The sequence below is a fragment of the Pteropus vampyrus genome, unplaced genomic scaffold, assembly GCF_000151845.1.
Source record: "Pteropus vampyrus isolate Shadow unplaced genomic scaffold, Pvam_2.0 Scaffold52, whole genome shotgun sequence".
Taxonomy (NCBI): domain Eukaryota; kingdom Metazoa; phylum Chordata; class Mammalia; order Chiroptera; family Pteropodidae; genus Pteropus; species Pteropus vampyrus.
Genome location: NW_011888833.1, coordinates 3,780,020 through 3,797,472, shown reverse-complemented (window position 1 = coordinate 3,797,472; position 17,453 = coordinate 3,780,020). Strand labels below are relative to the sequence as shown.

At 49.7% G+C, this 17,453-nt stretch overlaps 2 protein-coding genes across 2 annotated transcripts in view; one reads left to right on the top strand and one right to left on the bottom strand.

The window, feature by feature from the left end:
• Positions 1-4,132, bottom strand: part of IFT88 (intraflagellar transport 88) — a 70,255-nt gene extending 66,123 nt beyond the window's left edge. The window contains exons 1-5 of the mRNA XM_023530715.1: positions 4,015-4,132; positions 3,843-3,901; positions 2,860-2,919; positions 2,278-2,427; positions 424-519 (exon numbers count right to left, since the gene is read on the bottom strand). Coding sequence (XP_023386483.1) covers positions 424-519; positions 2,278-2,427; positions 2,860-2,919; positions 3,843-3,901; positions 4,015-4,132 — 483 coding nt within the window. The remainder of the gene's footprint in view (positions 1-423; positions 520-2,277; positions 2,428-2,859; positions 2,920-3,842; positions 3,902-4,014) is intronic.
• Positions 4,133-13,796: 9,664 nt separating this feature from the next.
• The window catches only part of CRYL1 (crystallin lambda 1), a 76,996-nt gene continuing 73,339 nt past the window's right edge, over positions 13,797-17,453 (top strand). Inside the window, exon 1 of the mRNA XM_023530714.1 lies at positions 13,797-13,933. Within this exon, the coding sequence (XP_023386482.1) occupies positions 13,893-13,933 (41 nt within the window). The 5' untranslated portion in view covers positions 13,797-13,892. The remainder of the gene's footprint in view (positions 13,934-17,453) is intronic.

Below are 17,453 nucleotides of genomic sequence, written 5' to 3'. Positions count from 1 at the left end.
CAGTAGTGACAATTTCGATGATTTTAATTTTTCTTTATACCTATTTCTATTTTCAGATTTTTGTATAAAATACTTATATAATTAAAAGAAGTAAAATAACTCTATGACATTTCAAATTTAGAGCATTAAAAAAAAAAAACAACTCGTTTTAGGGACTTCAAGTGACCTTTCGCCCTGCACCCCTAGTTGGCTGATGCTGGAGAACGCGAGTGTATGCCTGACCAGCTGTGCTTCCACGGCGTCCTCGAGTCCCCTCCTGCTGCTGTTGTCATCGTCCCTTGGAGTTAGTAGAGTCTGCAGTAACTGCACTTTTCTAGGTTTTTAACCAGCTTACTTCATTTAAAGCATAACAAAGCTGAGCCCAAGCTTTTAATGAACCAGCTGCTCAACAAAGACCAACGTGAGAAACAGCTAGTTTCTTACCTCGGTATCATAGGTTGGATTGTAGTCATTGTAACCAGAATAAAGGTCATCTTCATCTGTCTCTGGGGCCAGGTGTACATTTTCCATCCTCTGCACCTGTGAAAAATCGGCAATGTAAATACGTTCTTGGGATAAAAAATACTTCTTAATTGAAATAAAGTTTAACTATTTAACAACCATCAGATCAAACTGACCTCTACACGTTTTTACAGCTTAAAATTCTTTTCATGTCAAATTCACAAAACTAGGTGTAAAACTTTCATTTATTGCCTTCATTTCATGTTTATTCCAAACCTACTACATTAAAGGATAGTGATAGAGAGGGTTCCAGTTCATCACCCTGGTTTTCAAGTACAGGAAAAAGTCGGTTACAGTGCAAGGTAGAAATCACTGCACGCCAGCCGGAACGGCTAAATTAAAAAGAACGCAAAATGTCAGCAAGGACATGTAGCCACTGGAATACTCGTATATTGTGTTGGGAGTGTAAAATGATACAATTTTGAGGAAAAAACCTGGTGGTTTCATTAAAAAAAAAAAAAATCTCTTATGACCCAGCCATTTCATTCCCAACTATTTATCCAAGAGAAATGAAAGCATGTGTCTACAAAGAGATTTGCACAATGCTCTTGGGAGCTGTACTCACAACAGCCCCAAATGAGACAGACCAGATGATCGTGGATACAGGGCATAAGAAAACGTGGCATATTCATGCAGTGAAGTGCTACTCAGCAATACAAAACGCATTAGGATGACCGGTACGGGGTATGAGAGAACCTCAGTTCTGCTGTGCGGAAGAAGCCTCACATGGAATAGTGTGAGATGTGTTGTTTCATGGATCGGAGTTCTCGAACACGCAAAACTATGGCAGAGAACAAGCAGGGCAGCGGTTGCTTCTCGGGGGTGGGGTGGGGGTGGATGGAAAAGGGCGCGATGGAATTTCCCAGAGTGGTGAATGTTCTGCATCTTGACAAGGGTGTGTTTGGGTTACGCAGATGCACGCATTTGTGAAAATTCAGCAAATGCATACTTGTGATATCTGCTTTTCATTGTAAATTCTTGAAATAAAAAAACTAACATAAATGAACCATATTTAATACGTATAAATATTTACGGGACAGCTTAACACTTGTAAGTAAGTTCAAAATGCATAAAGATAAGATGGATAAATGGATAGGTATGTGAGAAAGCAAGTATAGAAAAATGTTAACGGTAGAATCTATATAGCAGGTGTGATGGTCACCGTAAAATTCTTTAAACTCTGCTGTACCTCGGAAAATTTTCATAATAAAACGTTGAACGAAAATGCTGCTGGTCTGGGGATCCAAACAAGAACCACCTGACCCCGAGCCGCCTCGCAGCAGCTGGGCCCCCACGCGCCATGACAACAGCAGCTTCTAGAACTGGAGGCCGGTCCGCTGGACGGCGGCCGCCAGCCTGAGGCCGGTTTCCACCCGGCGAACCCGCGCCCCTCAAGGACCAACCGGCCGAGCGCGGGCCGCAGGGCTACGCGCGCGCCGGGCCCAGGCTCCCGCCACAGACGGAGCCCGCGGAGCGGCGTCCGGCCCGGCCCGCCCCCAGCCGCCACGACGCGACCGGCAGCGACGAGCGCGGTGCGGCTGCCGCGAAGCCGTCCCCCCGAGGCCGACCGCCCCGGGGCCAGCGGCCGGGGCTCGGGGCAACGGCGCCCGCGGCTCGGGGCGCACAGGCGGGGCGCCGGTCACTGGGCGGCTAAGCCGGCCGGCCGAGGCCCCGCGCGGCCCTCACACGCCAGCCCCCGCGTCTCCGCGTCCCCGAGGGCGGCGGGGCGCCCGTGCCGGCCCCCGAGGCACCCCTGCCCCCGGGCCCTTCTCCTACCTCGCGGGCAGGAGAGTGGGGCCGCCCCGCGTTTGGGAGACGCGAAGACCCGGGCGGGCCGAGAGGTACGAGGCCGTTGCCACGCGCGGATCCAAGGAAGCCGCTCCCACAGTCCTCCGCGCGGGGGGCGGGGCCGGGGAGGGGCGGGGCCTGGAAAGGAGAAGGGCGGGGCCGCGAGCAGAGAGGGGCGGGGCCTGGAGGGTCGGAGCGGAGAAGGGCGGGGCCTGGAAAGGAGAGGGGCGGGGCCTGAAGGGTTCGGAGCGAAGAGGGACCAAGCCGCTAGCGGAAAGGGGCGGGGCCGCGAGCGGAGGGGGGCGGGGCCGCGAGCGGAGGCGGACCCCAGGGCGGGCCCTGGCGGGCGGCCTCCAGGTGGAGTGGGAAGGAAAGAAAACCCAGATTTTATGAATCCTGATGAAATCAGCCAGAAAGCAGATGACTGAAGGTTGACACTAGGTTGCTGTGAACTACCTCATGTAGCCAGGACAGAAAAATGTGGAAATAAAGATGCAAATCGAGAGGCAGAGCAGGCAATTGCATAGAAAGATACAAAGCTGAGAGAAGCCATTCCACCTGGAGACGCACATTCGTGGTCCACCAGCTCCTGAAATCCATAGTCTTGAAGCCTGAGAGTGGGTGAGCTTGCTGCAGGGGAGGGGCACATGGAGGTACAAGAAAAGGCAGCCCAGAACAAAACCTTGGGAAGCCAGGGCCTTTTGGGAAGGGTGGGACCAGGGCAAGGCTGCTGACCGGAGTGACTTGTGCTCTGGGTGGTGACCAAGGAAAACAGGGATGTGAGAGGCCATGGACTCAGACCCGGTGGCGTCTGGGAGGCCTTGGGCGTGCTGTTCTGACAGGATTCTGCTGGAGCCGAAAGAGGGGCTCGGTGGCTCTGGTGAGAGACGCGATATTCCCTTGATTTGTTGGCCGCTGCAGGTCATTGGCAGGGCTGGTAGCCAGGAGCAAGGAACACCAGCCTTGTGGACATTTAGCCGGGGGAAGTTGGTGGGGGACGGGCATGCTCCGTCTGGTTTTCTACGTGGGGTTGATGCTTGAATGGTCTCAGGGTCAGTGTTCTGCTAGTCCATGGTCGTCTGTGGCCACTCCATCTAGCTTGCCACCTCTCCATCCCCCTACCAACCATAGACAACCATCACCTCTTGCCTGTCTGGTCACCTTAACTCCCTCACTGTCCCCACGGCTTCCTCTCCACCCCTGGGTCTTCCACCTTGCTGCCGTTCCATCTGTCCACACTGCAGCCAGTGATCAACCCTAAATGAAAACCTGGTCACACCGTTCTCTGCTTGGAGCCTTTGGTGCCCTCTCTCCCCGCTCTGCCACTACCTCTGGACAAAGTCTAAACTCCATAATGTGTCTTATGAGGTCCTTTAGGGTCTCAGTGCTCAGCATTCTTTGTTGCAGTCAGGAAAAAACAATTCTTGCCAACTTAAGCAGAAAAGGTACTTTTCTTGGAAAGCTATCTGGTAACTGAGAATTGTCAGAGAGGCTAGGAACCAAGGGCCGGAGGTCAGGGGGAGTAAGGCATGGCCAAAACCGTGCCGGCCTACGGAGATCACCTTCCCAGTTTGCTCAGACTCTGGGAGTTCCCAGGATGTGGGCTTTCCACCTGTAAAACCAGGAAAATCCCAGGCTTGCCAGGACGAGCTGGTCACCCTGCTTAGCCTGTTGTTGTGGGCACCTGCCATCTTGATACCTCGACCCCTGCCATCCACTGGATACCTGCTATCCTGCCATGGCCGCTTGTTGTCACGCAGCTGAACTCTGTTGTTTGTGGCACCTTCTGCTTTATCACTAGGCATGGGATTCCGCCACGGGCACTGTGAACCATCTCCACCATCCTGCCCGTGATGTCCCTCCCGCCTGCATCAGGCTCCCAGCTAGGAGGAGGAGCTGGCTGTGTTTAGGTCAAATGCCATGCTCTGGCCTCCAGGGGGCTCAAAGAGAGGGCGTCCGCTCCCCCAAGCTTCCTCCCACTTTTCTTGGATCCCCCTAAAATGCAAAGGCTGTTCACGTGTTGAGCAGCCAAAAATGGCAGATGCGCGTGAGCCCACCCCCTCCTCTGCTCTCCTCAGCCGCGCATTATGGAACACGCTTCTGTCAAGCTGCCGGAAGGCACCGTGGCCTGCCTCACCCCGTGGCCTTCGCACACGCGGTTCTCTTTTCCCGAAGCGGCCTTTCCTTCGGTTCTCAGTCTGGCCAGCCCTTTTTCTAGAAGGCGTCCCCGATTCCTGCTGTCCCAGTTTATCAGGGCTGCGGTAACAAAATACCACAGATGATGTGGTTTAAGCAGCACAGATTTATTTCCCACAGTCCTGGAGGCGGGAATTGCGAGATGCGGGAGCTGGCGGGCTCGCCGTCCCCTGAGGCCGACCCTTGGCCTGCAGGTGGCGCCCTTCTTGCTGCCCTTTCACTCGCTCCTCCCTCTGCACGAGGCGGCCCTGCTGTCTCTCTGTGCCTTCATCCTCTCTTCTCGTAAGGACGCCAGGCAGACGAGGTTAAAGCCCGCCCTAATGGGCTCATTCCAACCTCATCACCTCTTTGAAGGCCCACCTGCAAATACAGTCACATTCGGGGGCGTCACGGGTTAGGGCTTCAGCGTGGGGATCTGGGGGGACGTGACTCAGCCTATAGCAGCTGGCTCCTGTTAGGTCCTGTGTGTTCCTGCAGCATGTCGATCTGCTGTCGGCGTCACACGGTTTATAGTTGCTATCTGTTCACCCAAATGGACCGACTGCACCGTGCCGCTTGCCACTGGGTCACCACCCCAGTATGGCGAAACCTGGCTTCCCTCATAAGGGATTTATCAGGCACTGTGAAGACCTTCCACCCACTCTGCCCAGAAAATTACTGCGGAATGCAGTGACTGCCTGTCGAATATTTAAAATGATCAAGACTTTTATTTAACCCTAAAAAGTTAAAAGCAAATGAGCCTGAAAATGCTGAGTAAAAAAAAAAAATTTTCCTTGTCATTCGAATAACAGAGACCATTTTTGGGGGCGGCTAATGACACAACTGGTAAAACTTACAATCCTCTTATGCTTATGAGGGCAATCGCCCCTCGATGTCATGAAAATATGGCCACCAAAGTGCCAGACCCTCTCCTTCTGTTACTGTTCGTGTGACACGGCAGCAACCTGGACGTTTAACCAGCAGCCCTGTTTGTGTTGAAATGTGCAAGAAAAAGAATGAGTAGGCCCAATTTTGCATATTCTGCATCCAGCGTATTGGACTTTCTCCCTTCAGAGACACCTGAGCGAGATTCAGATTCCTTAACGTGAAAGCACGGTTTTTCCAGCCGGCATGATCAGCGGCAGAGACATCACCCTCGCGGCCTTTGGGGCAGGCCCTTCGACCCTGCGTTGTGGACAGGCCGTGCGCTCACAGTTTAACCAAAATCTCATGCTTTGTGGTCAGACTGGCAAGGCTTCTTACTTGCGAGTTACACATTAACTTTAGCCTGCTGATAATTTCAATCTGTCATAAAATATGATTACCCTAAAGAAAAGGGTCCCTTGACCAGTCTCACCGCAAAAGCCACGGTCATCAACAAGTTGAAATTAATATGTAACATGCGAGGGGACAGGAGGCCCACAGCATCACGTGACCCATGGTAGCATAGGAAATAAACAAAGCACAGTTCAGTCCAAGGAATTCTAATTTATGACCAGGGAGCACTCACTAAAGTCCAACCGCTAATTTTACAGTCACCTTATTTACCAAAGAGGACTTAAGTCAAAATAGGTGAAGTGTAATCATTATCATGACTTTTAGAGCATGCCAAAGGCAAACTCATGGCCTTGAAAGTAAAGCGACCCAACTCACAAGTACACATGGGAATGAAACCAGTGATGCCGGCTGCAGAATCACTCAGGGGCGCCAGCCACGCAGTCGGTACAAAGTGTTCGGCTGCTTTTGCCGCTCTGTCTTTTGAACCTCTTTTCTTTTTCGACTCGGCTCATTCTTCCCACCTTCAGTCTAGTTCTACAAGGCCACCGTCATGCTCCTAGCCTCACGACTCCCCAGACCTCACCCCACCACGCACCTCAGAGAAGAGCCCAGTAATGGAGCCGACTTCTGTGTCTACAATTATCCACGTGTTTATCTATTCAATTCCCTGTTGATTTTCCATCCCGAAAATGATCGTTTTTCAGTAAGACAAACAAACGAACAAACACACTCAATTAACTGGGGATTTTAGAGGAATTTCTAACAATTGCGTTGAGTTTACCGCTTTCCGGGTATAAGCAAGACTTCAGTTTCTATTCCCATCGGTTTTGCCATGATTTTGCAGGCATTTACGTAATCCGCGCTCAGAGCTGCCCGTGCACTGGCCTTCGCCTGCCTTTCCGTCCTGACTTTCTTCCGTTAAGGAAAAATAAAGACTCTAGGAATGAAGATGATAGTACTTAGAAAAGGTTCACGCTCAAACGAGGACCCTGATCCAGATCGGGGGTGAAACCTGGGAGAAGCGTGGCTGTGAGTTCTGGAGCTTTCGGGGCTCACGGGGGGCGGGGCGGGGCATTGCCTAAGTGTGTTTCTTTCAGTGTTTTGTCAGAAGGCAGCCTTTGCCGTGGGCGTGGAGGGCTCCTTCCAGGATGACGGTGCCTCGGTGGTCCTTGCTTTCTCCTCCCTCTCGGGATACTTCATCCCCAGCGCCATCACCATCATCGTCACCAATGTCACCACAGAAAGCCTCTGGAAGTGGGGCCGTGCCTTACATTTCTTGGCTTCCTTCATGGGTGTATACAGTATACTTTTCCCTTCTCTTTGCTTTTTCAAGTATAAAAAGAAAACTGGAAGAGTAAAAAAATACTCAAGTGAAAACTTTTAATTGCGCGGGATCGCACGCGGCTCCGATAACATTGCCGAGCCGGCACATTCTTTTATTCAACCCATAAAGCTTGTTTATCTGAGTCCAAATTCTATCGAATAATTCAGATTAATTTATATCACGCATAAGAGCTGTAACATTAATGATTAATAATTGTTATATAAGAATATGATATGTAATTATGTAACCACATAGAACAGTTATGTAATTATAACATTAATGATTATCGTACAATTCTTATGATGATAACCAATTTAATGTAATAATTAAAGCATGTTCAACTTTTCTCCCCAAGCTCATCTCTGTCCTTCCAGAAACTTTACAAATGAAGGGACCTCCCTCCTTGCGTAGACTCGTGCCCTGTCCCTCTCATCACTAGGTGAAGGAAGCAGACGTTACAGGCGACGGTAAACAAAGGCCACAACTTCGTCCCATGAGCAAAAATACTATTTTTAAGCTCAATTTGAGAAGACAGCATCAAGAAACAGTAGTGGTACCTCATCATTCTCTCGCAGCCTACCGCGGGGTCCCTCTGACCTCACGGACTTCTCACATACGCTCAGGGCTTCGTGCCAGGGGCATTGCAGGAAAGGGAGGCTTTTTTCTGACAAATGACAAATCCATTTTACAGGAATGTGCTTCGGGACAAAAATTTAGGTAATTGAAATTGGTAAATAATTTTAAATATAATTTTATACAGAAACAGATATGGATATACTGCAGAGTAGAACGTAATTTATTACCCGTCTTGAACACTCAGCACCAGCGCAGTGTGAGTTCGGAGCAGGCGGGTATCCTCTGTGGCCCGAGGAGGCCGTGCCTTCGCCTCTCCTGTCCGAGGCTCCTCGGTGGGAGAAAGTGAGGGGTGCCGGCCTCTCCAGGGGCCCGGGACTCTGGGTTCTGCCTCCAGAAGGCCCGAGTCATCCTGAGACTTTGGGCTTCTTTCTCTAGGACTGTGTCTTGTCACCTGTCAAAGGCGGGGTCAGCCTTGGCCCCTTCCCGCTCTCCCTGCTTCTGAAGCTTCTGTCTTCTCTGACTTCTCCTTGTCAGAGGGACGGCTGTCCCCCAGCTCCTCGGCTTGCTAATTTGACAGATGCTTGCAATGAAAGGAATTTGAACTACCGTGAAGGATATTTCCTGAGCATCAATGTACATTTTGGTTTGGGTTCAAAGGTCAGAGTCTTTAAAAACCCAGCAGAGTGCCCCAGATTTAAGGTGACTAATCTGTATTCAGTGTGGAAGAAGATGGCTGGTTACAACAGGTCTGGGCTGCGGGAAGAAAGAGAGGGGAAGAATGTGATGGATGAACCTGGTGCGGGCGGCCTGCGGGACCCAGAGCTGCTGCCCGCCAAGGTCCTGCCGGTGATGGGGCCCAGCCGGGCCCCTGGGAAAGGCCTGCTTTCAGAGCTTCACCGGGCGGGTGCTGCGGCTCCAGGCATGGCTCTCCAGCTAGCCCGAAGCTGACCTCTGAAAGGTCCTTTTGTGCGAAGTAACCTTCCCTTGCTTTGCCTTCCCTTTTTCTGCTTTTAGAAAAGCTTGCTTATTAAAAACAAAAACACAAACACAAAACAACCTTATTCCCTAGGATAAACATGCCAATCTTTTCTACTTGCCAGAATCGGTAATTAGGTCAGCTCCATAATAACAGATGCGAGTTTAGCTTTTGAACTTGAAAGGAGGAGCAGTGAAGGCTGGAATGTGATTTGGAAAAACCCCAGTAACTCTTCTCTCGGATCCAAAGTAAACTACTTGTTCGTCATCCAAAAATCACACACAAAAATACAAGAACACCAAATAAGCAGACTCTTAGCGTATTCTACAAAGATATTTGATGACACAAAGCAGTGACAATCTGTGCATTATACTGTCAGCACTAAGTATTTTTATTGACGTGTGTCAGCTACACACAGTGTCAAACAGCAACATAGTCCTCGGTTTGTTCATTCATTCATTCATTCATTCATGGGCGTTTCACAAGTGGCTAAGCCGGAAATAAGGCATTCTTGGCAGGGGAAAGAACATATAAGGCCGCACTGTCTAAAGCGCTGACCGTTAGCCACAGGTGACCTTTGAAAATAAAATTTAATTAACTCGAATTAAACCAAATTAAAAATCCAGTTTCCTTGTCTCATTAGCCACCTCCCAAGTGCCCATAGCCATGCGTGGCCGGTGACTGCGGTATGCGGGGGGCACATACAGAACGTTCCCTCGCCACAGAAAGCGTGACTGGACGGGGCTGGGGGCGGGTGGAGAGCATGTTGTCACCTGACAGCACTGTTTAGAAACCACGTTGAATAAACTACATTTGTTTCTAAGCCCCAAAGCATGGCTCAGAGAATCACTGGTGACCTGATAGTACTTTTAAAGACATGTGAGTAAAGTCTTCTAAATACCTATAAAAATACAGCATGGAATGCTGGGAGACGAATTAGTACGACATTTCCACGTGCTCTGCAAGATTGTCCTCATGAAGAACTAGATGTCACTTTGCTGAAATATCGTCAGTTTTCCCTTCCATTTGGTTCCCGACGGGGGGGAGTTTGTTTAAGGCTCAGGGAGGTAGGAGGGGTTTGGGAAGGGGAGAGACTTTTGTCTTCTGGCGCTGGCTTGTATTTAAACTGTGCCAAGAGGAAGGGGGATCTTTTTTGACTTTCACTGCAAACACGTCTAACCAGTAGTGACCGTGACAGGGCTGGCCAAGTACTTTCTCTAAAACCCCAGTCAAGCAGGTCAAGGGCCGCCCTGTGAAATCCTAGCTGTCCTGTTTGCTTAAGACTATTGTTTTAAGCTCTCGCCCGTATCTCGGCTTTTCAGATCAGGGAGCTCCATCACCCACTCACTTACGCACCCTCCCGCCGGCCCCACAATCTCGAGCCTAGACACAGGTAAACCCGCAAGTGACATCTTCTCTAAGCGAATCCAGAAGCCACCGTTCTTACGGTGGTTATGACACCTGAGTTTCTGGGTGAACATGACAGATGAAGTGTCATGGACATAGTCAGGTGGCTGTCCCCGGTCAACATGATGCCCATCACAGCCTCTGTCACGTACGGTTGTGAAGGTTATGCACTGCACAAGGGGGCACCCCTCAGGACGTGCTATTCACAGAGCAGAGATCACATATAACCATCACAGAAACAACTTTCCGGAAGATAGCAGTGAAGTATCTCGTGCTACAGAAATCGCTGTCAATGACGATTTTCCGCAGGTGACACAGTCTCAGATTCGCGGGGACGGACACGGGTTATCACTTGCCCCAAGTCCTGGAGTGTACCACACCCACCCTCATTATTAGTGAACTGTCACAGTGTCATAGGTAGAGACAGTCCTCACGGTGAGCTCCGCGGCTCAGAGAAGGGAGGTCCCCAGTCACGGCCTCAGGGAGGAAGGAAAGCTGGGCAAATTTTAAGAAGAGCAAATTGTGAATAATCAGCAGTGAGGACAGCATCGGGCTTGGGGCTTTGCTGTGGCCTGCACGGTCCTCTGGACAGCTGACCTCCCCTTCCAGGACGGCCTTCCTTAATGGTTGAGTTCAGACCCCCATCATCCTCCATCTCCCTGACCTGCTTCGTTTCCTGCTCAGCACTGACCATGACCTGGACTCCTTTTCCTTGTATAGTACGCCGTTTGTCTGTCCACTCGTTTATTTTCTGTGTCTTTCACTGAAATACCAATGCCATGAGATTAGAGGTCTTCATTTGTCATGTTCACCCATCGCAGCCTCTGTCCCCAATGTCTTGCCCTGAGCTGCCTGACACGCTAGCCACTAGCTACATGTAGCTCTCTAACGTAAGTTAGAACGAGCTCAAATCAAAGCAGTAGAAATCGGCTCCCTTGGGTGTATAGGTTGTACAGGTTTCAAGTTGTTGTTAGCTACACATGACTCGTGGCTTCCATATTGGACAGGCAGATATGGAACACTTCTGCCACTGCCGAAACGTCAATCGGACAGCGCTGGCGGTGACTGGCCCCAAAGAAGTGTTCAGAACCTAGTTAATGAATGAGCTTAAATTGCTGTCCGTTGCTGAGCTCGCCTCTTTGAGCCTCCTGCTCTTTCACCTGGAGGAGAAGAAGAAAAACAGATTAAAAGATTAGGAGGATTAAATGACAAAGCGAAACAACCTCACACGCCGGAAGAACGTGAACGAATATGATTATAATTCCAGCTCGCCTAGGCTTTCAGGAACCCTGGGTACAAAGGGGATTATGCAGGTAGGAGAAACTCATGTTTCGCCTGCTCTTGACCTTGCCTATGTTACACACAGGAGTTCTCTCACGAGGCTCTCCTGACGGCTGCCCCTAGAGGTGGCAGAGCCCCTTCCTGGCCACTCCCGCCAGTGAGTGGCCCCATGGTGTTGAGAAGTGGGTCGTGGATCTGTCCCCAGGAGTATTCAGATTTACGGTCAAAAAGAAAAAAGTCTACGAGTCAGAAAAACCAAATCTGTGGGCTAGATTTGTTGTGTCCAGAATAACCAGACCCAACTTGAGTGCTCTTAACCAGGAGACAGTTTATTAGCCGGCAGCTGTCCTTGCAAAGGAGCAGCCCCGAAATGCCAAGATACAAGGTTTTTAAGCCCTAAATCCTATTCCTCATTCTGTCTTAAACACAAAGGTCCATCTTTCTCCTATTCACTACCTGTCAACCCACTGGTCAGGTGTGCAAGCGGGAAGTACAGAAGCAGAAAGCTTGTGTTAGAATGTTATGTTCCTATGGGTGATTGCCTATGTTCCCATGGACAATAGCCAGTGTTCCCATGGGCGATGGCCAAACAGTAATTTTCAGCTTATATACAATTGATTATTTTTCATGCCACGCAAGCAAGCAGGGTTACACAGGCTAAAATTGGCAGTTAGCGTATGAGCTCATTGTTACAAGTTTCATGATTAACAGAATGTGGTTAGGGGTTCCAGAAACTAGGCCTAAGTTATAGACTTCTTTTGTCCAGTTTCAGGTTTTAATTATTCTTTAACCCTTTCACATTTCAGCGGGCTATTACAGATTCAACCGACCTCAGAGTGCCTGCGACCTTCTGCAAGCGATGCTTGCTTATCGCATCTTCACGGCATCTTGCACCTCCCACGCCACCTGGAAAAATTGATGTGTGGAGGTAGCACTTACACATAATACATTTACCTAAGTGTCAATGAGTTTTGGTGATTTATACACCCGTAAAACCACCACTGTAATCAAGATGCAGAGCACTTCTATCACCCCTGAATTTCCCCCACACCCCCATAACCCCGATTCCCACATTTATATGGAGGGCCAGCCTGGCCGTGGCATTTGCAGTGGGTCAAGGAATAAGCACTTGTATTTTTTTTCAAAGAGCCAACATTATAATGAGGAGCAAACAAGCCTGTCCCCTTCCCCCCCAGGAGTGAGCAGTTACAGGGCAATCAGTAATCACTCAGCGGTTGCCTTGACCTCATCATCTGCCTGTGTGAGTAGCTACAGAAGCTAATTAGTATCAGATGGACAAACCCTGCGGTCTGGTACCCTCAGCAAGAACGTGCAGGGATGCCCAGGGCTCACGGTGGCAGCTCTCCCAACAACATACTGTCACCTTCCTCTCCAGAAAGACTGTGCCAGTTTAAGGCCACCTTCAATTGTGTAGGAAAGGATCTCAGTTGCTAAAAGGGGAATATTATGAATCTCGCTAATTTTAGCCAATTCGATGGGTGAAAAATGACTTATCTTTGCTGCGTTACTTTTCATTTCTCTCTTAAGTGAGTCGAGCACCTTTTCAAACGTTTACCCATATTTGTGAAATGGTTCTTTAAAGCTTAGCCTTCCCTCTGATCCACTTTCCATGCTCCCGACTGGGGAGAACAAATAAAGGAAGGGCTCCATTTGTCATCTGAGTTGGCCCCGTTGGACACGTTTTCTGCTCAAGTGCTGGTAGTCATCGTGAACTGGATGACGGTGGCACTTCCCCTCAGCGTGTGCTGTGTGGACACAAAGTGCTGTCATGTGATGCGCGATGCCCTTTCTTCTTCGCCTGTTCCTTCCTGGTCTCCCAAAAGATCCAGGCGTCAGGCAGAGTGACGCTTCCCTTTTTCTTATACATAAGCCCACTCTGCCTCTGGAGGAGGAAGTGCGGTTCATACAGCCCCCACCGCTCACATCCCTTTAGCTCCCCGCAGGGGAAGCAAACCAGTCTTCCTGTCCCGCAGTCCCTGGGCCTCCGTTCTCATCCGTGGAGAAGGCGGCAGGTATCTTCCTAGAAATGCATAATCAGGGTAAACTCAGCGTTAACTGCCCTGAGTTTAAAGTCCGGAGCTGCGGTGTACAGAAGAGGTGCTAACACCTAGGGAGTGTTCTTGGGTCCTTCTGTGGGCGAGCCCTGTGCCAGCCTGGAGGCGTCCCCCATGTGCACGGTTGAGAACTGAAAAATAAACGATGAATCACTGGTGTCCTGGTGTCTGGTCTTCGCGCTTCCCTTCGCCGTGCCCCCTGCTGGTTCTACCTGGAGGGTTCTGTCCAAGCCCTGCGTCCCGGGTGGGCGCCCGGGAGGTGGAGGCTCCGCCCACGGCCGCGCCCAGTGAGTCCCGAGGCGGTACGTCCGCCTCCTGGTCCTGCCCGAGCCAATCCGGAGCCAACCCGGAGCCAAACTGGAGCCAATCGGGGCCCGCGCCCCGCCCCGGGTTCGCGTGCAGCCAATGGGTGTGGGTCACGGTTCTGCCCGGGTGAAACTTGCACGGCGCGGCGCCCGGGGCCGCAGACTCTGCTTGCGCTCGCGGTGCTTTCGGACAGTCAGGCGCAGGCATGGCCACCTCAGCAGCCGGCCCAGTGGCCATCATTGGGAGGTAAGCGGCCCGCGCGGGCCCGCCGTGAGCCCTTGGGTGCGTGCTGGGTGCATGGGTGCATAGGGGCGTCCCGCGCGCACCGGCCGGCCGGGGTAGTGCGGAGCTGGTTCTCTCCGCGCTGACGTAGCCGCCGGCCCGAGAGCTGACAGCGCGGGCCGCGCGCACAGGCGATTTGGGGGACTGGTCCTGTGGTGCCGCCTGCCCGCGAGTCCAGGGAGACGTGCCAGGCATTCCATGTGGGCGACACGAAGTCTGCCTGCAGAACAGTCTCAGCCGTTCCCGTGTTGTGGGCAGGAAACCCGAATTAAGCAGTTTACCCGAAGTCACAGCCTGTAATGTAAATGATCGCGTTGGGAACAGCCCAGCACGGAGGGACGATGCACGCCCCGGATCAGGCTACCTGCGGGGCGTGGGAGCGCGTTCTGGCCCCCGGCGTGTCTCAGGGGCGGCAGCAGGTGCTGGGCGAGCACACCCGGCATGCCGAATTCTTGCAGAATCCGCCTTTTCCAGAGGCGAGCGCTGGAGCCGGGCTTGCTGGGGTGTCAGTATGACAGCCTGATTCCATCCAGGTGTTTCTGGTTGGAGCTCCGCCCCCCTTTTGAAACTCCTGCTATTTTCCTGTCTAAAAAGGCATTTAGGCGGGCCGATGATAGGCTGTGATAGCAATCTATCCACGGGTTAATTAACCTGCTATTGATAGAAGCACTTTTGGGGGGCGGCTTTGTGTCCCTTTATGCCACTGACGTGTTGGCCCACTTGACCCCCATATGCGACCCGTGTTTGTGAACACCTGCGAAGAATCAAACAGAACTTCATGTAAGTGGGAGTTAGGAGGGCCTGTAGGGGAAGCTCTCATGCCCTACCACGCAGGTCAGTTACCTCTGAGAAGAAACACACTCTCCATCTCGAGCAGCAAGGTGTTTTCTACCCTGCTCCATCCAGGAGAAGAAGGAACTTCTCCTCGCCTGGCAACCACTTAGCCAATGACAGGTGGTTACGGTTTAGCCAATGAAAATTCACTACACTTCAAACTCCCAGTTTCCACCAATGGACTCTTCCTTTACAACAGCACCTCTGCCCTCAGCCTTTTCTCTATAAAAGAGCTTCCTCTCCTTCGTTCTCTGGACTTACAGAGGGTTTGCCGTTAGACCGTGGTGTCCAGAATTGCAATTCTTTGTTCCCCAAATAAACTTTTTCCTGGAGAAATATCCGGCTATTGTTTAAGGTCAACAACTGAAATATGAATTATATATATGAATATAGAATATTTAAATATATAGAATATATATATATATACGCATATGTGTTTGTATGTATTTGTATACTGCATCGTGTTTACCCAAATTTTATGCCATGAGCTTGTTTTAAAATTGGAACTGTATGGGGGGAGATCAACTTTGTCAGGTTCCTGGTCCCCTTCTTCACTGGGCACACTTTTTCAGGAAGAACTCTGCTTCTGAGACCCTTCTCTTAGGGTAGAAGCTGTCTTATCCCTGGTTGTGTATCCACCATGTCTGGTCCTACTAGACATGTTTGGGTGTTTATAACAGGAATTGCATTTTTTTAAACTGATAATGCCCTGTGAAGGGCTCGCAAGGATGTTTTGTATCAAGTAAAGCATCCGTTAGTCTTCGTTTTTCAAGTCCAAAATTTTACTTTAGGGTGACTGTGTACATTTTTTTATGAGACATTTTCTGAGGCATGAATTTTTTTTTTTTTCAAAGTGTTATTCTAGGTATTTTCTTGCTAATTTTTGCATTAAAACACACAGACACAGAGACATATAAAGAGACACAGAGTAAACCACAGGGTATTCCTGTCACTTCTTGAGTCGACTCAAACCCTAAAGGTGCCCTTCTCAGGATATTTCACGTAGCGCTTATTGGCAAATATCCCAAAACCTACTTAGATCAAGTGTGTAGGAGCAGTTTTACTTCAACTTTTGCCCAGTAAATAAGTGTCTATAGAATGGGAAGATACTTTAAAAAGCGTCTCAGGTAAATTTATTGAAAGCTAAGTGCCATTAATGATAAAATTAGAACAGAACCAATTTTATAACATTTTCCCCCTGCGGCTTTGCTTCCGTGTAATAGAACAAATTTTTATGAATTTAGAAGCCTTATAGCATATCGGAATAGTCCAAATGGTAAGGGCCCATCGTATGGTCCCCAGGTATCCAGGAGGTTCAGAAAAAGTTAATGAGATGTCACAGGCTCTAGGGACAGGAGGCTAATTGCATTTGGGCCTGATGTGAAGTAGTCCTGAGGACAAGAAAGCCCAGTGGAAACCAAGACCTCGAACTTTCATACTGGGGCTATGTGGTCGGTGTAGTCTCTGGACCTCTCCCTACATCGGTCTGCTCTGCCTACCCATGCTCGCTTTTCTCCCCCGGTTCTTTATCTTGGGCATTACTGCAACCAAACATCACAACCTTTCAACTCCAGGGCCTTTGAGGGACTTATACTTTCCATATTTGGGGTCCAATTTTCAGAAGAAGAAATCTGATCGGCTCAGTGCCTTTATGCGAGTCAGGCTGCAGATGTCAGTGGGCGCCGTCGTTGAGCCAGGTGATTGGCTGCTTCAGATTACGTGGCTACTTCACGTCCGGTCTCAGTAACTGAGTACGTGTGTGGGCAGGAGATGCCATGGTTCCCGGAACTGGCTTTCTGCTCTTGGTCTGTCTTTTAGAGATATGTTGGCGATACAGGCCATGAAATCTAGTATGATTAAAAAAAAACAAACAAAAAAACAGCCAAAGTAGTTATGCCTGTTATATGAAATATAACTAATTTCTCCCCAAGTTTTTATTATGAAAATTTTCAAACCTACAGAAGAGTTGAAAATACAGAAAAAAGAATACCCACATACTTACCTCTGTATAAAATGGCTGTTGAAAATTTGTTATATTTGCTTTATCTGTGTATGAGTTATTCTACCAATTCTGAATATTAGATAGTTTTTAATTTTTTACTAATATAAATGCTATTGTGAATGAATACCTTTGTGCATTGCCCATAGGAACCTAAGATAAATTCTAAGAGTAAAATTCCTAGGTCGAATATCACAAACACTTACAATTTTGATACAAGGTGTTAGATTGCCTCCAGACACTTTACACCAGTTTATATTCCTCCCCAATAGTTTGTGTGTACCCATTTCCCCATAACATCACCAACACGAAGCATTGCCAGTCTTTTTAGTCTCATAGGAAGTAAGATACATACATTCTGATGTATGTATCTTACTTCCTATGTTCGGAACCAGAGCTATGGATGAGCTGAATTGGGGGGGGCGGGGCGCGGAGGGAGATGTGGTGGGAGACTGTTCCTTGGAGCCCACCCCGTGACTACTCTTCTAGCGTCCTTTTCCCAAAGTGACTCACACAGTGACTGCAGAGAAATAACACCTCGACCGAGACAAGCTTCCCAACTGCATGTGCAGGCTCCCTACAAGCTGATAGCTTAGCCTGCTACTATTTCCTGCTGGCAGAGGACGTGAAACCCCGTGGTCAGAGATAAAG